Source organism: Carassius auratus, unplaced genomic scaffold (assembly GCF_003368295.1).
Source record: "Carassius auratus strain Wakin unplaced genomic scaffold, ASM336829v1 scaf_tig00032141, whole genome shotgun sequence".
In the NCBI taxonomy this organism is placed as follows: Eukaryota; Metazoa; Chordata; class Actinopteri; order Cypriniformes; family Cyprinidae; genus Carassius; species Carassius auratus.
In genome coordinates this window covers 10,045-35,447 of record NW_020525980.1, presented here as the reverse complement: position 1 = coordinate 35,447, position 25,403 = coordinate 10,045, and the positions used below count along the sequence as shown (strand labels likewise).

The 25,403-nt window shown below is 40.4% G+C and overlaps 1 protein-coding gene across 2 annotated transcripts; it reads left to right on the top strand.

The window, feature by feature from the left end:
- Positions 1–8,149: 8,149 nt before the first annotated feature.
- LOC113080836 (PC4 and SFRS1-interacting protein-like) lies at positions 8,150–24,665 on the top strand. 2 transcript variants are annotated; one of them, XM_026252894.1, is made up of 8 exons: positions 8,152–8,428; positions 8,527–8,605; positions 8,704–8,797; positions 23,305–23,354; positions 23,434–23,504; positions 23,713–23,814; positions 23,931–24,129; positions 24,507–24,665. In XM_026252894.1, exons 1-8 carry the CDS (start codon positions 8,189–8,191, stop codon positions 24,527–24,529), a joined length of 858 nt encoding a protein of 285 aa, XP_026108679.1. In that variant the 5' UTR covers positions 8,152–8,188; the 3' UTR covers positions 24,530–24,665. The 2 variants fall into 2 exon arrangements, with proteins under 2 accessions (XP_026108678.1, XP_026108679.1); XM_026252893.1 differs by lacking the exon at positions 24,507–24,665 and having other exon boundaries at positions 8,150–8,428; positions 23,931–24,196.
- Positions 24,666–25,403: the final 738 nt, after the last annotated feature.

Sequence of the window (25,403 nt, the reverse complement as noted above, 5' to 3'; positions counted from 1 at the left end):
GAACAGCATCGAGCACCGCCTCGACCTCCGGAACAGCCTCTGGCACTGCCTCGGTAACTGCATTGGGAACAGCCTCGGGCACCGCCTTGGCCTCGGGCACCTCCTCGGCCTCCGGAACAGCATCGAGCACCGACTCGGCATCGGGTGCTGCCTCGGCATCGGGTGCCACCTCGGCCTCTGGAACAGCGTCGGGCACCGCCTCGACCTCCGGAACAGCCTCTGGCACTGCCTCGGTAACTGCAATGGGAACAGCCTCGGGCACCGCCTCGGCCTCCAGAACAGGATCGAGCACCGCCTCGGCCTCTGGAACAGCAACGGGCACTGCCTTGACCTCGGACACCACCTCGGCCTCCGGAACAGCCTCGGCATCGGGTGCCACCTCGGCCTCTGGAACAGCGTCGGGCACCACCTCGGCCTCTGGAACAGCAACGGGAACCGCCTCGGCCTCCGGAACAGCATTGGGCACCGCCTCTGCCTCCGGGACAGCATCGTGCACCTTATCTGGAGACTCAGGCTTTGAGTCGGCCATCTTGTGCTGTGGCGCTGGGCTGGCGGCCATCTTGTGTTGTGGCGCTGGGCTGGCGGCCCTCTTGTACTGTGGCGCTGGACCGGTGGCCAATTTGGGCATTGGCGCCGGGTTATCGGCCATCTTGTACTGTGGCGCTGGGCTGGCGGCCATCTCGTGCTGTGGCACTGGGCTGGCGGCCATTTTGTGTTGTGGCGCTGGACTGGCGGCCATCTTGTACTGTGGCGCTGGACCGGTGGCCAATTTGGGCATTGGCGCTGGGTTAGCGGCCATCTTGTACTGTGGCGCTGGGCTGACGGCCTTCCTGGGCAGTGGTGCTGGGCTGACGACCACCCTGCCGGAAGAGACAGGAGTGGCTGGGGCATCCCACCGACACCGAAACTGCAGGTAGCGCACGAATTCCCAGAACTCCAGCGTCTCCAACTGCGCCATCTCTTCCTGAGGCACTGGATCATCCAGCCCGCCATTGAAGTGGTCTTTAAGGGCCGCATCATTGTATCCCATGCCTTCAGCCAGGGACCAGAACACTTGAGCCAGGGCACCCACTTCGTTGCCCTCTTGACGGAGGGCGGTCAACCGAAGATACTTGACCCGCCTCTCCGCCATCTTGGCTGGGGAACGGAAAAGTGACATACCGCTGGTTCCTACGTTGACGGAGTCCTTATGTCACGTAACGTGTTATTTGGGAAACACAGGAGAAGGAACCAATTTTCAGGTACGTCGTTTATTAGGGATAATCCAAAAGGGTAAACAGTCCAGGCAGGGTCAAAACCAGAAGATCAAAGCAGACATAAACAAGACACTAACGCAAGGCAAGACAAGGATGACGGGCATGAAATAACATAAACATTAAACAAGGACTCCGTAACACAGACTAAGACAGACTGGGTATTTATACACAGAAGGATAATGGGGAAACAGGAGACAGGTGGGGGGAACAATCAATTACGCAACAAGGAGGAAGGTGACCATATAAGGGAACAGGAAGTGATCTGGGACAGACACCGTGAGAAGGAGGACATCTAGTGGAACCCCGGGGAACAACAACCCAGACACTGTGACAAGTAGCTCTTTCTAAGGGTATTTTTTCAAAATCCTTTTGCACATTTTATTTATGTTCAGTAGCTCTTTCTAAGGGTATTTTTCCAAAATCCTTTTGCACATTTTATGTTCAGTAGCTCTTTCTAAGGGTATTTTCTCAAAATACTTTTGCACATTTTATTTATGTTCAATAGCTCTTTCTAAGGGTATTTTTTTCAAAATCCTTTTGCACATTTTATTTAATAACATTAATAACAATAACAATAATAACTATTGTTGTGAAGCACTTTGTGATTTTTATCTGTGAAATGTGCTATACAAATAAATTTTACTTATTTATGTTCAGTAGCTCTTTCTAGATCTGCTCAAGCAAATCCCCAAACTAATAAAATGATTTTTTTTTTTATATTTATAAGGTCGTCTGTTGACTGTAGTATGTTGTTACCTCAGGGGATGAGACAGACCACAAGAATCTCGAGTATATCCATTCGGTCAAGAGGCTGAGCTCTGCTGGGTGCTCTTCTTTGGTCGGTTCAACTACAACCTCTCACATCAGCCGGGGCCCAAAAATGTCAAGCCAGACACTCTTTTGCATATGTTTGGGGCCCCGGAGGGGAGGCTTATGGTCGAATGGCTTATGGTAGTAGTTGGGGCTCTCTCCTGGGGTATCAAGAGGTGAGAAGAGGAGGATGGACGAGGGATGCAAGTGCCATGGGAGTGCCCGGGAGGCAGGTTGTTTGTGCCAGCTGAACTGCACCCTGAAGTGCTTCAGTGGGGTCATACATCCAGGCTGGTCTGCCATCCAGGGATTCAGGGAATGTTGTTTGACAATTTGTGTTGGCCTGCCCCACTTACGCCCAATGTAAGTCTGTGAATCTCCCATCTGATGGTCTGTTCCGTCCTCTGCTCATTACTTCCCATCCATGGTCACACATCAACCTTGATTTAGTCTCTGGGCTTCCCCCCTTGATGGGTTACACTGTTATTCTCTCTGGTGGATCGTTTTTCCAAAGTGGTTCATTTCTTTCCATCCGGGAGACCACCCAACTGATGGTGGATCACATCTTCCATCTACATGGTTTTCCGGTTGACATGGTTTCAGATAGGGGGTCCTCAGTTAGCCTCTCGGTTTTAGAAAGAATTTTGTAGACAGATCGGGGCCTCTGCGAGTCTGTCTTCTGGTTTCGATCCTCAGACCAATGGGGATTGCGAGCTGGCAAACCAGGATCTCAAAAGAATGGTCCACTGTCTGACATCCAATAATCCGAGTTCCTGGTGCCAACAGCTCTCTTGTTGGCGACTTCATCTATGTCCCCTATTGAGTGTTCTGTGGGTTATAAACCTCCTCCGTTCACAGGAACCCGATGCTGTGGTTTCTTCTGCCCATGCTTTCATTCAGCACTGCCATTGCACCTGGGAGAGAGTCAGGTGGGTTTTGGTACAACCCTCAGAACACACCAAAGCAGCAGCCGATTACAGCCGGTCCTTTTTCCCGACCTATGTGTGTGGCCAACGGGTTTGGCTTTCTGCCAAGGATCTGACAATATGGGCACATTGTCGTAAACTGGCACCTAGATTAATTGGGCAATACTGAGTCACCAAGGTTGTTAATCCGGTGGCTGTCAGGCTCGGGTTCACCCTGTGTTTCATTGGGGGTTGGGGGTCTTCTGCCAGCTGAGTTCACTCAGCATTTTCAACCGCCATTTTATTCGGATAATTTTCAAAATATTAGTGTTATCGTGTCATGAATAGGGATGGGTACCGAAACCCGGTATTAAAATGGCCCCGGGGCTAAATTATGAAAGACCGTAGTATCAGTTTTGATAAGTTCAAATTGTCAATTCTGACGGTATCGGTCTGCTTTCGGTACTGGAGGAAAAATTTTTTTTTCTTAATAATGTTATCCTGCACATTTTATCTCACCAAACATTTCTAATGTGAGATCATATTAAGACGTTTGTCTGCGAGATCTGCGAGATCTCTCTGTCTGTCAGTCACACACACACACAACAAGAACGAGCGCGGCGCACACACACGCATAACAGTACGAAAATTCTTGCTTAATAATGAAGAGTGACTATGGACATAATTTTTCAACATAATTTTTGCATGTAACGGCGGAAATACAAGCAATATGTCAAAGCATCTTTCAAAAGTGCATTATGTGCAGACAGAGAAAGTTTTCGACTGCCTAGCTAGCTCATCTCTGGTTGTGGCTCCATCTACATCAGGTATGTATGCTAAGATTATGTTGAATCAACGTTGTTCACGTCATTTAAAATAAATGTAAAATCTCCCTGGTTTGTAAATATGTTAATCTTTCTTCAAAAGAATGGCTAAAGCGTCCTTTTGCAGCCTACCTACATGCCCCACCCGTGTTGCTTTGTATCACTGTATGTTCTTTAGCAGAGAAATATACTTTTTTTAATTTGTTTTACATTCATTTGTTTTCGTATAATAGCTATTTGTTCAAACATGGCTGTTTTTGCACTACAAATAATTGTTTTATTAATTTTACAAATGTTAATTCTGTTCTCAACTTGTTCGTAAAATAAACCCCCACACACAACACAAAGTACCGATAAGAATACCTTTAAAGTACCGGAACGTTAAGCAGTATCGGTAAGAGTAGTAATACCGTTAAAACCTTAACGAGACCCATCCCTAGTCATGAAATGTAGTTTTAAAAGTATTTCAGGTGAGATTGTAGTTGTTTTAAACTCAAATATGCGGTTTATTTATAAAGACAGTGTTTATTAAAAAAAATGTGTTTCACCGATTTCGGAGATGAGCTCCATGCGATCAGCGGGAGCTCAAAGTTCATGTATCCGCCGAGAGCAGCCTCACCTAGGCTAGACCTTCTGACATTTGCCGCTGGCTCTGATGTCTCTTTTGTGGTTCAAGATAAAATATAATTTGTTTGGGGTAAAACGAAACGTTTCTAATCTTTGGCCTTTATTCAATTAATCTATTAATATGTTTTATATATATATAGGTCCTTTTTATTACTGTCTCTATAGAAATGTGAACTTTTGTCATATAGCTCCGGTTGACTGCTCACTGACAACATCAGTCATTCCTCCTTGTTGAATGAGTGACTCCTAGCAGGCTCCTGATTGGTTAACGCGGCGCGAATTGACGGCAAAGTTAAATTTTTTAAGCGTCAAAAGCTTAAATGCACAAAAGCACCATTCATGCCTAACGCGTGAAACGCTCAATTCGTGTCATTCGCACAAACTAGACACGTGAATGGGGCGAATTCGCGTCTACTGCGCCGCGCTTAACGCCTCATTTGCGCCGCGTGACCTCCAGACGCGTGTAAACGTGCCTTTGCATTGACTTAACATTGAAATCATTCGCGCCAGATGCTCTATTCGTGTTTGGTGTGAACACAGCATCAGACTTGCAGCACCGAAGCCAAAATAGCTCACTGGAACTAGCGCGATCACAAAACGAACACGATAAAAGTGGCCATATGTTTGCATACATTGTTATAATATTTAAACCCAAAAGCATCAGTGTTTTACTAGTATAATAAGTCATACATTGATCATAATTAATTAATTTATCAGGATTGAAAATTAGCCACAGAAATAAAATGTTATGAACGTTTAATTTTTTTACTTATACAGTCGAGTCTGTTTCTGTTTACTTGAGGTCACTATAGCTACATCACATTTAGAAAGAAAGATAATTTCTATATTTTTATAAAAGCTTCTGAACAAAAAACATTACATTTTGATGACATATACACAACTCCAGAGACGAGACTTATAACATAAAATATGTTAATAAATAAATTCACAATTGTGATTAGAGAATAAGAAGCTAACATTTAATTTCTTCAAGTAACAGTTAGTTGCATTTACCATGTATACTATAGTAACATTAATGCCATGTGTCTTTTGAATATCTTTTAATATTTCTGCCTTGTATGATGATCCTAATCCACATCTGATCAAGTTATTTCAAACAATCGCGGGTGACTGAAAGTGAGTTTTGAGCTCAGCTTAGAAGTCTTTAATGTTGGCATTATAACGGTTAGCTTTATGAAATGATCCTTGGCGCCCTTCATACGCGGACAAACTCCGCCTTTGTTCATAACCACTCCTCTAGCCCGCAGCTGGCCTGCTTTGGTCCAAGGTTTTTGTCCGGCCAAATATCCCGGGCCGTTCGCCCAGAGGAAGCACTGACGACGATTTTGTATTTTTGTAAAAAAAATAAAAATAAGGCCATTATGAAAACACTGAATAACACTTACCAACACGCTAATTATTCACAATTGCTAAATAAGGTCTAAAATAGAAGGCTCTGGCTGAAGGTTTAGCTCTCCTTGATGGGAGTCAAACGACACATCACTATGACACACACACTGCTGGTTTCAGCCAGAGCAGCTAGCATTCCAAGATCCCCAGCACTGGCTGTCACTCCCTGTAATAGCAGTAGCCATCTTGTGTTTTGGGCTACACACTGTTCTACTACTCCTCCAGAGTTTGCCCAATTTAATGAGTCTGCCCCTGAGCTTGCTCCAGTCCTCAAATCCACTCCAGAACCCAATCCAGTCTATGAGTTTGATCCAGAGCATGCTCCAGTCCATGAGTTCGCTCCAGCTTCTCCCGAGTTTGTGGCTTCCACTGCAGAACCTTCCAAGTTGACGGCATCCACTTCAGCTCCTCTCTGGGCAGTTGTGCCTACTCCTGAACTCTCAGCCTGTCAAGGTCAAGGCAGACATCTCAGCTCTTTGCCTGTCCTTTCACGGCCAAGGAGGCAGTGTGCTAACCTCTCTATGCTCCCTGTTCCAGTCTCGTCTGCTCCGCCTTTGTTCCCTGCAGTAGAACATCAGCTCTTTTGAAGTGATCCTCAGCTCCATCGGTCTTCTGCTCAACTTTGTTAGTGTTGGTGCAGTGGATAAGACACATGCCTTTGGTGTGAGAGACCCGAGTTCGAATCCACTGAGAGACACCAATGTGTCCCTGAGCAAGACACTTAACCCATAGTTGCTCCAGAGGCATGTGACCTCTGACACATATAACAATTGTAAGTCACTTTGGATAAAAGTGTCAGCTAAATTAATAAATCATGAATAAATGGTAATCTACTCCTCCATGGGGATCTTAAGTCCTTTCTGCTCAGCTGTGGTGGTCTACAGCTCTGCCCTGGTGTTCTTCAGCTCTGCTTCCTTTTCCCTGGTGATCTTCGCTTCCTCTTCTGGCTCCATCCTGGCTTCCTGCTGTGCCGGCTTCACCCTGGCCTCCTGCTCCGCCAGCTCCAGTTATTCTTCCTGTCCATGGGGCTGGTCCTCCATTCCATTCCTCCATCATGACTGATTAATGTTCACTCTGATACTCAGTGATCTTGATGTTTTCCCAACCTGCATCAATGGAAATGGTCAATTAAGTAAATAACAATTTTAGTAGAACGTGTGGAAGGTAAAGCATGTAAAGTTTTTACATAGTACAGAAGAATATGTAGACTATAATTCCAACATAGAAAACAACCCTGTATGTGTGTATTTTATTTAATTTTTTTTACATATACATTTTTTTTCCACATAAAACGTATACCGTATTTTCCGGACTATAAGTCACACTTTTTTTCATAGTTTGGCTGGTCCTGAGACTTATAGTCAGGTGCGACTTATTTATGAAAATTAATTTGACATGAACCGAGAGAAATGAACCAAGAGAAATGAACCAATAGAAAACATTACCGTCTCCAGCCGCGAGAGGGCGCTCTATACTGCTCAGTGCTCCTGTAGTCTACATAAGACATAGAGCGCCTTCTCGTGGCTGTAGACGGTAATGTTTTCTCTTGGTGCTTGGTTCTAAATAAATGCGACTTATAGTCCAGTGCGACTTATAGTCCGAAAAATACGGTAATTGAAATAGTATGAAATTTTGCCTGATTTTGAGATCTCTTGTTAGAGTACATTGGAGGGTATTTAAAAACTTAATTTAAAAATCTGAAGATAAAATCAACTGATATTTATTAACGGTGTGTTTGATCTGATGACTATTCATATAATTGAGAACGTAAATTATTATTATTATTTTTTTTTTTGTATCATTACATTGAATTCTCTTGGATTATTAAACCAACAATGTCTGATTGAAACCAATTATGTGGGTATCCTCCTGAACTAAAACTTTACTGATAATTTTAGACAGTTTGTCAAATTCATTTTCAGTATTACAAGTTTATCTTAATCTATACAGGTGCATCTCAATAAATTATAATGTCGTGGAAAAGTTCATTTATTTCAGTAATTTAGCTCAAATTGTGAAAATTGTGTATTAAGTAAATTTAATGCATACAGACTTAAGTAGTGTAAGTCATTGGTTATTTTAATTGTGATGATTTTGGCTCACATTAACAAAAACCCACAAATTCACTATATCAAAAAATTTGAATATGGTGACATGTCAATCAGCTAATCAACTCAAAACACCTGCAATGGTTTCCTGAGCCTTCAAAATGGTCTCTCAGTTTGGTTCACTATGCTACAAAATCAATTTTGGCTCAAAAAAAAAAAAAAAAAACTCAACAAATTAGAATACTTCATAAGACCAATAAAATTGAAAATAAAATAAAAAATAATGAATTGTTGGCCTTTGGGGAAGTATGTTCATTTATTGTAGATATACTCAATACTTAACCTGCCCACATTGCCAGAAGCACCAAAAGTTAAATGACCATGTTGTCGGTGTGCTTGACTGGCCAGCAAACTCACCAGACCTGAACCTCATAGAGAAATGGATCTTGTCATATATATTTTATAATTTATTTTGTGTTCCCCAGGACTTATCACAGAAAGATACCACACATGTCTCTGCCAAAGATAAAAGAGGAAGGAAGAGAAAGGTAATCACTCTATGCACTTTGCTGATGGTTCTTGTGATTAGGTTACATGACCAATAACATAACTGCCATAAATGTAATATTTGATTTGGTTTTAACAGATTGAAGCTGAACGAGACTCTGATACAGAAAACTCAAGCCCCACTTCAAGTGCTCCTGGGTTAGATTTATTATCAGCAGGTGCAGATTACCCTTTCAAACTCTGTAGATGTTTTCTTATTTTTAATGAAGCAATGCATATATAAATATGTACGTGGTTTGACTTTTTTCTTAATTAGGCGGACCAGTTCCATTACTTAAGCGCAGAGGAAGGAAACCTAAAATGGAGAAATCACTGATTCTGCAACAACGAGCTTCAAAGGAGACATTGAGGTTAGGTGATAATTTACAAATGTTTGTTTAAAAAATATTACAGATGGATCTTTTTGTCATTTTGTCTCTTTGTTAAAAGGAAAGTTCACTTGCAAAATGTTCACTTTCAGAACGCAAGCTTCTGATGGGCACTTAAGTTTGAACTAGTGAGTTTAAGTATATTGGTCCCAGTGGTCGTCTTGTAGGCAAGCATCGGTACCTTGAATTTGATGTGAGCGTCTATTGGTAGCCAGTGTAACCTGATGAGGAGAGGAGTAACGTGAGCTTTTTTTGGCTCATTGAAGACAACCCTTGCTGCTGCATTCTGGATCAGTTGCAGGGGCTTGATAGTACATGGCCCGCCAGGAGAGCATTACAATAGTCCAGTCTGGAGAGAACAAGACCTTGAAAAAGAAGTTGTGTGGCTTTCTCTGAAAGGAAGGGTCTAATCTTCCTATTGTTGTATAAGGCAAATCTGCAGGACCGGGTTATTATAGCAATATGGTCTGTGACTATGTCTCCACAATGCTGCAGCATATTGAAACCAAACTTGGTTTGTGTTATGACAACCATAACCTGAGGTTACCTGCACAGTTTTTTTCAGAAGATATATAAAAAATCTGTTAGCTTATTATTTTTTAACATATTGGCCAAAAACCACAAGACTAAGCTCTAAAGACCAGTCTTGCTGGCCAGAGTTACGGATTTTATATGGATAGATGAAACCATTTTCATTTAACGTATTAACATATTTTGATGGCATGATGCTAAACTGCATCTGAATCTGTATCTCAGCGTATCTTTGGCATATTTTATATGCGATATACGAGCACGTACATTTGAATCACTTGCGCATACATGTGAAACACTTGCGTGCACATGGGAAACACTATATATCTTTACATATATATGAAAGACATGTGGTTACATAGAAACACTTTGCATCAGAGAGCTGCACGGGTCCGATTTTGTCAATATATTGGTATTAAATGCATTTTCTGAGAATTTATATTTCACGTTTTTACTGCAAATGTCGAAATACGTGCTCTTTGGTCCATCAGTGCTTGAGTCACTGATCACATTAGAATAAAATATCTCATAATAAAATACAAAATTGATTGATTTATGAATGTATATGCATAGTTCTCATCAGTCGGAAATACAGATAAACGCTTCCATTTGTTGTATTTTTGATCCTGAAAGAAAACAACAACAAAAGAGCGAATCATACCACCGTCTGAGGTTGTGCTTCAAGCTGAACGCACCCATTTTTAAATCGTCCACAGCTGAGCATCGCAAATACATGCAAGTGGAAGTGTATTGTTGTTTAAACACCATAATGATCGCGTTAGTTGAGCTATATAAACTGAAAACAAAAACAACGAAGGAAAAAAAACAGCTGGCTGATCTTTTACGTCTTTTTACTAATGACTCAGGCAGCCGTTCGCGCGGGTACCCGAACCCGTGCAGGACTCTACTTTGCATATACCCTGTAATAGCCCACTGCACTTTCAAATATTCTCGCGAGTGAGAGAGCATAAACATTTTCAGTGTGTCCGGAAGTTGTTTCATTGCAACCGGAAGTTCATTTGGTTCATTTGGAAACAGAAGCACGGTTTATGCAAAGAGTTTCTGTGTAACCGCATGTCTTTCATATATATGCACAGATGTACAGTGTTTCACATGTATGCACAAGTGATTAACATGTACGTGCAAGTGTTTCACATGTATGTGGAAGTGTTTCAATGTGTATCGCAAGTTTTCAATGTGTTGCAAGTGTTTTGTCTCAAACAGCCTCCCATATAAATAAGTACGTAGGTCTGCTTCTCTACATGGGTGTGATGGATCTGTCAAAAGTGAGGGACAATTTTCCAGCACTTCCTGGACATTGCAGTGACCAACAGCTTCATTTTACACAGACATACATGTACACATGCACACTCACTTATGTATGTGTGTATATATATATATATATATATATATATATATATATATATATACACACACACACACACACACACACATACACACACACACACACACACACACAAGTACATGCACATGCACACATACACAAATATACAGATATACACAGTGATAGCTGCTGTAACTAACAATTAAACACACTTTAACCTAAAGTGTACATGGAATAAGACAATCACCCCTACCATTTTTCAGGCATGTGATCAGCTAGAGACAAAAAAGCAGGAAAATCTGACCATGCCCCATGTCACACCTAAAAGCCATGCCTCCAGCACTTATTATTAAAAAGTTTTCATTAAAAGGTGTGTCCATGGCGCCGTGACGAAGTTCGATGTCCCGCCATTGGGAATAAAAGATGTTATAACTAGGGCTGGGTACCAAACCCGGTATTAAAATGGCCCCGGGGCTAAATTATGAAAGACCGTAGTATCAGTAAAATCTGACGGTATCGGTTCTGCTTTCGGTACTGGAGGGGAAAAAAATTATGTACTATGTATTTTTGCTTAAAGGTGCTGTAGGGAACTTTTGTAAAAAATATTTTTAATATATTTATTAAACCTGTCATTATGTCCTGACAGTAGAATATGAGACCGATAATCTGTGTAAAAATCAAGCTCCTCTGGCTCCTCCCAGTGCTCCTATTGCCATTTGCAGAAACTCCATCGCTCCCGGTAAAAAACAACCAATCAGAGCTGCGGTCCGTAACTTTGTTTGTGTTCAAAATGTAGAAAAATTTATATAACAAGCGAGTACACCATGAATAAATTTTCTAAACAGTGATTCTGGGCTTGTCCTGAATCACTAGGGTGCACCTATAATAAGTGTTTATATTCGGACTATTTTAGATTGCTTCGGGGATACCGCGGCGGAGTAACCCAGTACCTTTGTGATTCTTCATAGACATAAACAGAGAGAAGTAGTTCCGGCTACTATGTTCTTCTGCAAGACGCAAGCAGTTCTGTTTATTAACCGCTAGAGCGTCAAAAGTTCCCTACCGCAGCTTTAATAATGTTATCGTGCACATCTTATCTCACCAAACATTTCTAATGTGCAATCATATAAAGAAGTTTGTCCGTGAGATCTGCGTGAACTCTCATGCGTGCCGCGGAGGCTGTCTGTCAGTCACACACACACATACACACCACAACGAGTGCGGCGCGCGCCCAGACATAACAGTATGAAAACTCCCGCTTAATAATAAAGAGTGACGATGGCGAAGAGATTTTCTTAATAATGTTATTGTGCACATTTTATCTTACCAAACATTTCTAATTTGCGATATTATTAAGACGTTTGTCTGTGAAATCTGCGAGATCTCGCATGCGCGCCGCGGAGGCTGTCTGTCAGTCACACACACACACAACAAGAACGAGCGCGGCGCACACACACGCATAAGGGGCCGTTCACATATCACGTCTTCTGCACGCTCAAGTTCGTTATTTCAAATGTAGGCGCGCGGTGTGCGCTCATAATGGAAGCTATGCGGTCGCGATGCGCATGCAGTGCGACGAGCTAATTTTTTCCAGGCGCATCCGCACTGCATCGAGTTAAAAACATCTCAACTTTTCAGAATGCCACAAGCGCACCGCAGGTCATGTAGCTTCCTCACCTTTTCCGTTACAACGTTGAAAGCTCAGCCAAGATGAAGGAACAGCTGATAGCTGTATGTGAATTTTTCAAATTAATTTAGTAGCAGTGCTACTGCAAGCAGTTATTGTGCTGCAAATCCATTTATCCATTGCTGAAATTTCTGGGTCTTCATGGAGAGTGTCAGGAGCACAAGTGCCCGAAGGTTTTTAGACACGATATGTGAATGCCCCCTTACAGTACGAAAACACCTGCTTAATACAAAGCGTGACGATGGCGGAAACGTTCCAAAGTGTGGTTATACTTCACTAGAGTTGATGCAGACAACGCTGGTTGTCATAAGTGCAAAATTAAGGGCAGAAACACAAGCAGTCTGTCAAAGCATCTTTCAAAAGTGCATTATGTGCAGACAGAGAAATGCAAAGTTTTCGACTGCCTAACACAACACAAAGTAACACAACACAAAGTAACGATAAAAATACCGTTAAAGTACCGGACCGTTAAGCAGTATCGGTAAGAGTAGTAATAGCGTTAAAACCTTAACGATACCCATCCCTAGTTATAACTCAGGCATAAAATGTCAGATCTTCCCCAAACTTCACATGTCATAAGAGTCCTGGCCTGAACACACCTTAAGGTCAATATTCCATCTGGTGTGGCAAAATGGCTCTTTATAGCGCCACCTATACACTTTCAACAGAGTGCACCTTGAGCTACGTTTCATTTACATGTACAAAAATTGGTACACACATTTAACACAGCAATACCTACAAAAACTTCTCTTGGTATGAAATCCGAATCCCAACAGGAAGTCAGTTATTTTCTCTGCAAAATTGTTGTTTTTGCCATTTTCAGGGGTTTTACTTTAACAAACTACTCCTAGAGATTTATTCAGATCAACACCAAACTTGGTCAGTGTAATCTAAAGGCCTTTGCGATGTTAAATTGCGAAGATCTTGAGGTTTTGTAAAAGGGTGTGTCCATGGCGGCCTGACAAATTTCAGTGTTTCACCATGAAAAAGGTAGTTGCTGTAACTCAGACATACAATGTCCAATCTGCCCCAAACTTCATATGTAAGATAAGACTTCTGCCCTTAACTGGTCTACATGCCCATATTCAGTTATAGTCATCGCGCCACCTGCTGGCAACAACAAGTGACATATTTTACACTGCTACAAACTTCTCCTTGAAATATTTTGACATTAATGTATTTTTTTGTGGTCATTCTAATCTAAAGGCCTGTGAAATGTTAAATTGTGGAGATCTTGAGTTTTTGTTAAAGGGTGTGTCCATTGCGACATGAAAAAGTTTGATGTCTCACCACAGCAAGAGAAGTTGTTGTAACTCAGGCATAAAATGTTTGATCTTCCCCAAACTCCACATGTTTGATAAGAGTCCTGGCCTGAACACATCTGAAGGCCAATATTCCAATATAATGATAGTGCCACCTGCTGGCAACAGGAAGATTGGCACATATAAATGATTTTGACATATTCCACTTATATTTACGAATTTAAATGCATATTTTTCGCCGTTCGCCAATTTACTAAAGCCGCTTGCTGGCTGTGAGCCCGGGTGCGAGGGCCCGTTCATCAGTGCTTGCAGCTTTAATTATGATTATTCTTTCGCCTCTTTTTCTTCTTCCTCTTCTTCTTCTTCTTCTCCAAAGTGTATCGCATTTCTGAGGCCCTAAACATATTCCAAAACTCACAAAACTTTGCACACGCATGAGAACTGGCAAAAAATTGACACGTCTCATTTAAAATAGGCCACCTGTTACATGTCAAGCTAATCAAGCTAAATGTCATGTACATGCATGAAAATCGGTACACATGTGTAACACTTCATTACCTACACAAAAGTATTGTGGTACAAAATCCAAAACCCAACAGGAAGTATGTTATTTTGAATTTCCTGTATGATTTTTGTGCAGTTTTTTCCATTTCCATGCCTCGTACTTCCTCGTACTTCCAAACTCCTTCTACAGTTTTAATCGGATTATCTTCAAATTTGTGACGTTAAATTGCAAAGATTTTGAGTTTTTGTCAAAGGGCGTGTCCATGGCGGCCTGAAAAATTTGCCATGAAACAGGAAGTGGCTGTAACTCAGACAAGCAATGTCCAATCTGCCCCCCAAACTTCACACGTGATAGGTGTTTTGTCCTGAACAAACACCCATGCCCAAATTCAGTTATAGTCATAGCACCACCTGCTGGTAACAGGAAGTGACATGGTTAACACTGTTATGGACTCCTAGGAACATATTAAAAAGTGTCAACAAGTGTTAAATAGGCTGACAACAAGCTAGAAACATACGAATACATTTTAGCAACACTTAGCTAAGTACTAAAGCATGCCACTAATGCAGTGAAAAAGAAGTTGCTGTAACTTGGGCAAGCAATGTCTGATCTGCCCCATACTTCAAACGTTTGACAACAAGTCCTGTCCTGAACACATCAACATGCCCATATTCGGTATTAGTCACAGCACCACCTACCTAAAAAGTCCTGAAGACATCTACATGTTCATATTTGGTTCTAGCTATAGCGCCATCTACTGGCAACAGGAAGTTACAAATTGAACAAGTTTGATAAGAGTCCTGTCCTGAACACATTAAGATGCCCGCTTTTGATTATAGTTATAGCCCCACCTGCTGGCAACAGGAAGTGTCATGTTTAACACTGTTATGGACTTGCAGAATAACAAAAAGCATCAACAAGTGTTAAATAGGCTGGTAAAATTCTTGAATCATGCTAAATCATGTTAACAACACTTAGCTCAGTGTTAAAGCATGCTACTAATTGCTGTAACTCAAGCAAGTAATGTCCGATCTGTATGATTAGAGTCCTGGCCTGAAGACATCTACATGCTCATATTTGGTTATAGTTATAGCGCCACCTACTGGCAACAGGAAGTTACATGTTTTACACTGGTATGCACTATTAGCAACACAGTAAAATATGCCATTGTGTGCTAAACATGCTAGAAATATTTTCAAACATGCTAGCAACACTTAGTGCCAAAAGCATGCTATTAATATTATGAAACAGGAAGTCGTTGTAACTCATGCATACAATTCCCAATTTGCCCCAAAATTCACAGTTGCCTGAGCATAACTAGGTCAATGTTCAATTATAATTGTAACGCCATCTGCTGGCAACAGGAAATTACTTGTTTAACACTGACTTAAACATGCAATGTCCAATCTGCCCCAAACTTCACGTTTGGTAAGAGTCCTGGTCTGAAGACATCTACATGTCAATATCCAGTTATAGTCAGAGTACAAACAAAGCCGTACATGCTGTTGGATCAAATTGAACCCCTGTACAAACAGAAATAGAATCAAATATCTGCGTCCAAAAATTAAATAGTGAAGGACAAGACCAAAACATATGGACATGGGTAGCTGGAGCCTGATGACATCTAATGCACATGGGATCGACATCATTATAGATTTTGGAAAGCCTCACTCGAGTGAAATGGGTACGATGTAGAATCTTGCACTGGATCAGACCATGTCTAGCACAAATAGATGAGGAGTGAACCCGATGCAAAATGGCAACCCACAGCTCCTCCGAGATTCCCTCCCCTAGATCCTCCTCCCATTGGGTTTTAATTTTATGCTGCGGGGTAAGCTGCAAAGAATAGATGAGATTGTATAAACGTGAAATCGCACCCTTAAGGGTAGGCAATGGGGTTAAAAAAGGAGTCAATTAGAGAGGCCACTGGGAGATTTGGGAAATTGGGGCTAAGATTGCGAATGAAATTATGAACTTGAAGATATCAAAAAAAATGTTGTTTAGGCAAATGGAATTTCTCTGAGAGTTGCTGGAAGGATGCAAATGTACCAGCAATATACAAGTCCCTAAATGCCTTGATGCCATAATCAGACCACAAAGATAAAGCCCCATCAATTAAGGAAGGATGAAAAACGGTTAGCTGATAAAGGTGCTAGGAAAGAGAAGGTCTGTAAACCAAAATGGCGTCGAAATTGCTTCCAAATTTTAATAATGGATTTAACTAAAATATTGTTGCAAAAAGGGGAGGGAGAAAAGCTAAGAGGAGCATGAATGAGGGCAGTCAACGAAGCAGGTTTAACAGAAAACATCTCCATACTCAACCATGTAGGAGGGACTGGTGCCCCCTCCAGAGAAATCCAAAGCTGAATTACTCTAAGGATAGAAGCCCAGTAATAAAACCTCAAGTTGGGAAGGGCCAAGCCCCCAAGGGTCTTAGGTCTCTGCAACAGCTCCTTTCGCAAACGAGGGACCTTCCTGTTCCATATAAACTCAGTGATTAACTTGTCTAATTTTTTTTAAAAAGACTGAGGAAGAAAGATAGGTATGCACTGGAAGAGATAGGACAATTTGGGGAGGATATTCATTTTAACCGAATTGACCCTGGCCATAAGGGAAAGAGGCAACAATGACCACCGCTGAAAGTCCATCCGTATCTGATCTAACAAAGGGGCAAAATTATAATCAAACAAATCTTCAAATCAGTCTCTAATCTGGATACCAAGGTATTTAAAGCCAAATGGGACAATTTTGAATGGGAAACCCTGAGCCGCATTTTGGGCATCTTGATTTAAAGGAAACAGCTCACTCTTGTCCAAATTTAGTTTATAGCCTGAAATCTGACCAAATGACCTAAGAATGTCAAGAGCAGCTGGAACGGAGATAGAGAGATTGGACACATATAGTAATAAGTCATCTGCATAGAGGGAGACCTTCTGTTCAAGACCATATCTTGTTATTCCAGTGATGCGTGGCTCTGAACGAAGCGCAATAGCCAGAGGTTCAATAGCAACAGCAAATAAAAGAGGACTCAGAGGACAGCCCTGACGAGTGGAGCGGTGCAAAGGGAAATAATCTGAATGGGTGTCATTAGTTCTGACAGAAGCCACAGGGGATGAATAGAGCAACTTAATCCAAGAAATGAACTCCTGGCCAAAACCAAATTTCTCCAAAGCATAAAAAAGATAGTTCCACTCCACTCTATCAAAAGCCTTCTCTGCGTCTAATGAGATTACGGCTTCCGGCCCCATTGAGGTGGAAGGATTATAAACAACATTGAGAAGTCGTCTGAGATTAAAGAACCCATGTCTGTTCTGGACAAAACCTGTATGATCAGCAGAGATTGTCAATGGCAAAACTGATTCCAGTCGCAGAGCAAATAATTTAGACAGAAGTTTTACATCTACAGGTAAAAGACTAATTGGACGGTAACTTGAACAGGGAAAGAGGGTCCTTATTCTTTTTTAAGAGTAACGATATGGAGGCCTGATTAAGAGTGTGAGGTAATTTAGAAAGAGTAAAAGAATAATTGAACATTTCTAACAAAACTGCTGCTAATTTATCAAAAAAGGTCTTATAAAACTCGGTCGGAAAACCGTCCGGACCTGGACACTTTCCAGACTGCATAGAAAATGTTGCCCTTTTAAGTTCATCTATGGTGATCGGACCCTCTAACTGCTCAGCAATATCAGCATCTACCATAACCAACTCCAGTGAGTCAAAAAAACTCTTCAGGGCTGACTGACTTATCAGACCCAACCTCAGAATTATATAAAGAGGAGTAAAACAGTTTAAACTGATCATTAATTTTTTTAGGATCGGTTGTTACACCAGAAGGAGTATGAATTTGTGGAATCTGCTGAGAGGAGGAAGCCTGTCGAAGCTGATGGGCCAAAAGTTTGGTCGCCTTATCCCCAGATTCATAATAACAATATTTAGCCTTAAATAAGAGCTCCTCAATCTCTTTAGTAGAAAGAACATCAAACTCAGCCTGAAGAGAGAGACGATCCTTATATATGTTAGGGGATGGGGAGAAAGCATAGATATTATCAAGCTGGGAGATTCGTAACCTCAAATCCTTTAATTATTTTTTCCGTTGTTTGTTCTCATAGCTGCTGTATGAAATAATTTCACCTCTAATGTATGCCTTCAAAGTCTCCCAAAGAAGGGAGGCTGAGATCCCTGGAGTTCTGTTGGTAGTAAGAAAAAAGTCAATTTGATTAGTAACAAACTTAACAAAATCCTCATTAGATAGCAAGCGCGTATTGAGACGCCATGGGGGGGCACATACGTTCACGCTCCTGTATGAATAATTCCAGTGTGGTCGGAGCATGATCTGATAATAGAATAGTATCATAAGAGCAAGACTGACCAGAATGGAGAAAACAGTTGTCCAGGAGAAAGTAATCAATACGAGAAAAGGAGTGATGTACATGAGAAAAAAAAGAATACATTTTACCAGACGGATTAAGAAAGCGCCATGGATCAGAGACTGAGAACTCATCCATAAAGGATAAAATGGTCTTAGAAGACCTCGAGGGCACACCTGGTCTAGTAGAAGAACGATCTAATACAGGATTAAGCCAACAGTTGAAGTCACCCCCCATAATAAGTAGATGTGTGGACATGTCAGGTAATTTGGCGAACAATTGATGGAAAAAATCGTCGTCCCAGTTTGGACCATACACATTGGCCAGAATCACAGAATTACTATATAGCTGTCCCGTAACAAACACAAACCTCCCATTGGGGTCAGCTATTACATTAGAGCACACAAAAGGAACCGATTTATGAATCAAAATTGCAACACCCCTAGATTTAAAATTAAAACTAGAATGAAATACTTCACTGACCCACCTCCCCTTTAATCTGATATGGCTGGAAGATTTTAAGTGAGTCTCTTGAAGGAAAACAATATGGGCACCTAATTGTTGAAGATGGTGAAGAACTTTGCTACGTATAATAGGCTGATTTAAACCATTACAGTTCCAGCTAACAAATTTGAGTCCTGTCCCTGAATGTCGTGGCATCCTAGACTGCTGCATGCTAGTCAAGTATTAGTATACACTGCAGCATGGAATGTATGAATGTAACAGTCACAGAAATGAATTAAAACATGGGCGACCTGACTAACCAAAATACAAAACACACAGCGAGAGAAAAAGAGAGAACTCCTCACACCCCCACCCACCACCCCACGAGCTGAAGCGTCTTCCCAAACAAGACGCGAGCAAATCCTACAAACAAACAAAAACATCCTAGCACGCTCCATTAACAGCACAAACCAGTAGTGCACATGCGAGTTTTAATAAAGCATAAAATAAATATATAAACAAACACAGTATCAAAATATGAAAAGTGACTCAAGTCCAAGTGTCACAAACCTAAAGCAGTGCAGTTTACCAACAGAAAACGCGTTAAATTAACTCCGTTTACCAAACAGACTGCCAGCCGCTTTCAAATTGTAGCTCCAGAAGAGACACCAGACTTTAAGTTCACCTTGACAAAGTCCATTGCAGTGGCTGGGTCCTCAAAGTTGTGTGTAGCTCCACCGGGAAGAGTGATCTTCAAAATCGCAGGAAACATCAATCCAAACTTCAATCCAGGACACGAATGTAACAAACGTTTAACGTCCGTGAATGCAGCACGTTTCTTCGCAACTGACACAGTATAGTCAGGAAAGAGAAACAGTCTTTTACCTTGGTGGAGAAAAGGGGCCTCGCTGGCCCGGCGTAAATTGTCATTCCTCACGTGAAAAAAGTGCACACGAATCACAAAGGGTCGGGGTGGTTTATTATCACTGGGCTTGGATCGGAGACCAGGCCGAGGGAGTCCATCAGCAGCTGGGCAATAAATTCAGTAGGGCGCCCACCTTCGGCCCCCTCCGGCACACCTACCAGCCGTATGTTGTTGCTCCTCGCTCTACCCTCCAGGTCTTCACACTTATCGGTCAGCTGTTTAACCTCGGCTTTTAGCGTGGAAACTGTTGAATCCAGTGAAGTTAGCAAGTCACTGTGGTCAGTGCACGCGCGCTGCAACTCCGTAATAACTTGATCATGGGAGCTGAGTTTTTGTTGCATCGGTTCAATTGCGTGCCTAAGGTCCTCTCTTGCCGAAGAAATGTCCGCTCGAAGCTCGCATGACAGCGAGTCTATTTTGCCGCAAATATCCCCTTTCAACTGATCTAACATAGCCCGGAGATGATCCAAATTGGGCGCACACTCGGGGTCCGTGACTAACTTCGGCGGAGATGCAGGCTCAGTCGAGGGAGAAGCCTTATTAGCACGGCCTGTGCGAGCCGAGTTTCCTCGTGCAGCTGCCATTGTCGGTTGAAATTCCCCCAAAACACACCAAAACTGACAAAGTAATCATCACAATTTTGCACCAGCCTAATTAGTGAAAATAAACTGTATTAAAGAGTTAAGATAACCACAAACTCGCGGAGCGAAATGGAGACACATCCTTCATATTCGGTGTCCAACCACGCACCCCAAGAAGGAATATAATTGTGTGGAATACTGCCTTTTCTAGTATCTTAGACAGAAATGGAAGATTCAAGATCGACCTGTAATTAACTAGTTCTTTGGGATCTAGTTGTATTTTTTTGATGAGAGGCTTAATAACCGCCAGTTTGAAGGTTTTGGGGACATATCCTAATGACTGACAAATTAATAATAGTCAGAAGAGGATCTGTGATAAGTAGTTAATAAAGTAATTGCTGCTGTGCTGTTGGGAAATGCCAACACCTGTCGAGGTTTTATTATTTTTTTTATTTAATTCAGTCACTGTATTGATTAATTAACCACATCAATAATTTAGCCACTTCATTCTTCAAATAACAAAGCAAAACATGATTTCATGCACTAAATCTTTAAATTAAATAAAATTTTTGCATTTAGCAGACGCCTTTATCCAAAGTGACTTACAGTGCAATCAGGCTAACATTTTTAATCCACAACTTTTTGCACTGTTAACGCAATGCTCTACCACTGAGCCACAGGAACACAAATCTTTACGAAAAGAAATAATACTAACCGTATACAGTACAGACCAAAAGTTTGGAAACATTACTATTTTTAATGTTTTTGAAAGAAGTTTCTTCTGCTCATCAAGCCTGCTTTTATTTGATCGAAAATACAGAAAAAAACAGTAATATTGTGAAATATTATTACAACTTAAAATAATAGTTTTCTATTTGAATATACTTATATATATATATATATATTCCTGTGATGCAAAGCTGAATTTTCAGCATCATTACTCCAGCCTTCAGTGTCACATGTAACATTCAGTCTATCACATGATCATTTAGAAATCATTCTAATATTCTGGTTTATTATGAGTTTTGGAAACAGTCCTGCTGTCTAATATATTTGATGAATAAAAGGTTAAAAAGAACTGCATTTATAAAAAATAAAAACAAATTCTAATAATATATATTCTAATAATATATTTTCTTTACTATCACTTTTTTATCAATTTAACACATCCTTGCTGAATAAAAGTATTGAGTTTATTTTAAAGAGCGAGTAAGATGAAAATTCTAAGCTTCCTATAACTGTTTATAAGTTCTGTACATTAGGTTTAAATCCAAGGATAAAAAAACATTGTAATTTTGTCAAAATATCATTTTAAAATTACCTCAATTCTCAGAGATCCCAAAACGGTTAGCGCGAAGCTGTTCAAAAGATTCAGTTTCTTTAAACCCCACCTTTCGGTAGCATACTGTGTTTTGATTGGTCAACTGACATAGTTTTGATTGGTTGTTCCGCACAAAACTTCACGGTAAATAATGCGTTAGGATCTGTTTGGGGTGAATTATGTCTTATTCCTCTCACCGCGAAGCAAACAGTAAAATAAAAAACTTGAACAGTCTTGCTGCTTTTTCTTCTGTGTGGGTGTATTCAAGCCGCGCGCTTCAGTTTGAATCTGAATTGCGCGTTCAACGCGGGGGCGTGGTCACATTAGATATAATTAAGGGAGACATGAAAAACAGACATCGCGTTGTTTTCATATGGATTACTTTATCACAGAATATCTGTTTTCAGCAGCACTTGTTTAGTTTTAAAGTAGACATGTCAAGCTTTCTATAGATATCTCTCTCATGTCTCTTTGTTGAGTATTCACGGAGTTACACTTCATTTTAATGACGTGTTTGTAAATGAAGATCAGCGCAGACAGGCTGCAGACAGCACACATAGTGATAAGACGCTCGGGAGAAAACAAACACATAACTTCATAATCATACTTCGCGTTGTGATTCGGAGATACTCGTTGGTCTAAATAAAGTTGGTAATGAACCCTCTTTTATGGCCAAACGCTTTGAAAATCCCGCCTTGTAAACACCGAGATTAGAAAAGCAGTCATCAGTGAAATGTTGTGAACACAACAAGGATTTGTTGTACTGCTCTGGTATTGTGGTAAAAATGAATTTTAGCCAATGGTTCTTCTGATCTTCATTCTTTGGCAGTGAAAATAAAACAAACTTGCCTTTACAATTAAAAACACACTGTCTCCTCGACATGATGCTATCACACGAACCAGAGCATCTTTGTGGGGGGGTGGGGCAGGTCAGAGTTCCGTTTCTCCCAAGACGGTAGGCGGAGATTATTATGCAAAGTGTTCCTAGTGACGTACATAGAGAGATGGGCAAAAGATTTGAAATCAATAACGACTCGTTTCAGCAATTCAGAGCCGACTCCTTACTTTAGAAGCCAATAACTTTTTTAATCGTGTACTTTTTGGTTTAATTACTTTGCACATTGTTTACACTGATGGACAACTACATCATACACTGTAATACAGGTAATTTTTGATTTCCCATCTGTGTGGCTCTTTAAAAAAAAAAGAAACAAAAAATACTGACCCCAAATTACTGACCAGTAGTGTATATTGTTATTACAAAATATTTATATTTTAAAAACATAGCTTCTTTTTATTCATCAAAGTATCCTATAAAAATATAATTATTAATTTAAATTGTAGTAATATATTACAATATTACACTTTAATATTACATTGATCAAATAAATGCAGGCTTGATGAGCAAAAGAAACTTCTTTCAAAAACATTAAAAATAGTAATGTTTCCAAACTTTTGGTCTGTACTGTGTGTGGTTTTTTTTTTTTATATTCTTAAGAATATTTATATTCTTTTCTGCAGATTAGGAAAAGATGGGAAGAGAGATGACAGAAAAGGAGACAAGAGAAAGGGTAAGACAATAAATAGTGAAGTGCTATGCAGTCTACATAGTCACCTAATTAACTATTTGTTGTTATTCTTCAAATAAAGACATTTCTGCAGAGTCCAGACTGCAGAAGTTGCTTGGGGATATTAAAACATCTTTGAAGATTGATAACCTCGTAAGTCCAGTGTCAAATTATATATTTTTTTCCTTCATTATTGTATATAGCTTTTAAACCTAATTTCTGTAATGTCACCTGACACCTACAGACTGATATTGATGTTGTCTGTATAACAATTTGCTAATGCTTCTTTTGAAAGTAATGTATTAACCTTCTTGCTTATGTAATTATGCTGTAAGTAAATCTTCACTCTCTCCATTCTTAGGATGTGAAGAAATGTTTAGTTGCATTGGATGAGTTGAATTCATTGCATGTTACTACTCAACATCTTCAGAGACACTGCGAACTCATAGCTACTCTTAAAAAGGTATAATTAAAACATTGGACAAAAGTCATGTTTGTAAATTATAATTGACAACTTAATTGTAAAAAGATAAAACAATAAATAGAGTTTTGAATCATAGTTTTATATTGTCTTTACAGATCCGTCGGTTCAAAGCCAGCCAGGATGTGATGGACAAAGCCACAATGCTTTATAATAAGTTTAAAAGCATGTTTTTAATGGGAGAAGGAGAGTCAGTGCTTAGTCAAGTGCTCAATAAAAGTCTGACTGAACAGAGACAGTTTGAAGAGGCCAAGAGGGGAGTGCTAAAAAACACAGAACAGACCAAAGAGCAGAAAGGTAAAAAACTGACTGCCACTTTCTTGTTTTTCTTCAGCTTACATTTTGGCATTACATACATATGAAGGTAATACAAAAGTTCAATCATATGCATGGATGTTAAAATATGAAACTGTTTGTGCCAAGAAGCTTCTTTAGTGCATGTGTGAGATGCATGGGCCAGCTTTGGACTTCTTGGAGATACCCCTTTCTGCTTTCATCAAACTCAAATCACTTTCATGAGAGCACTGAGTGTGGTAAACACATACAGGTGCTTCTCAATAAATTAGAATGTCAAGGAAAAGTTTATTTATTTCAGTAATTTAACTCAAATTGTGAAACTCATGTATTAAATGAATTAATTGCACATAGACTGAAGTAGTCTAAATCTTTCACAGAGGTCTGTATCCAAGCATGTTAACAGAAAGTTGAGTGGAATGAAAAAGTGTAGAAGATGGAAGAAATATGCACAACCAACCGAGAGAACGACAGCCTTATGAGGATTGTCAAGTAAACTGGATTCAAGAATTTTAGAGAACTTCACAGAGAATGCACTGAGGCTGGGGGCAAAGCTTCAAGAGCCACCACACACAAAAGTGTCAAGGAATTTGGCTACAGTTGTCATATTCCTCTTGTTAAGCCACTCCTGTACCAGAGACAATGTCAGAGGCATCATACCTGGGCTAAGGGGAAGAAGAAATGGACTGTTGCCATTGGTCCAAATTCCTTTATTCAGATGATAGCAAGTTTTTTATTTAATTTGTAAACCAAAGTCCTCGAGTCTGGAGGAAGGGTGGAGAAGCTCATAGCCCAAGTTGCTTGAAGTCCAGTGTTAAGTTTCCACCATCTGTGATAGTGTTGTCAAAAGACCCAGTACTTCGGTTCCAAGTCGGTACAAAAAAAATTAAAATGTCACGGTACCAGGTATCTTTAAGTACAGAGTACCCAGTCAACCCGATTCTTGATGCATACAGCGCTATGAAAACGTGGACGGAATCTCAAAATCCAGTCATGAAAATGAAACTTACATTTTAATATGGACAGTCACGGAATTTGTCAAAGTTAGCATAAATTAATCAAAACAAATTTCCATATGGACCAGTATCTGTAAATGTTAAGCTTCAAAAGTTGGTTGAAATATGAATCCTGCATGTTCTGCACGTCTCTGTGTGAATGAATTAATGGCAAAGACATGCGAGTTTGTTTACTACATAGACTGAAGCACGTAACGCTTGCAGTAATTTCAGCATCTGCTGTCTTAATGAGGACATAAATACTTAAACAACATCACTAGA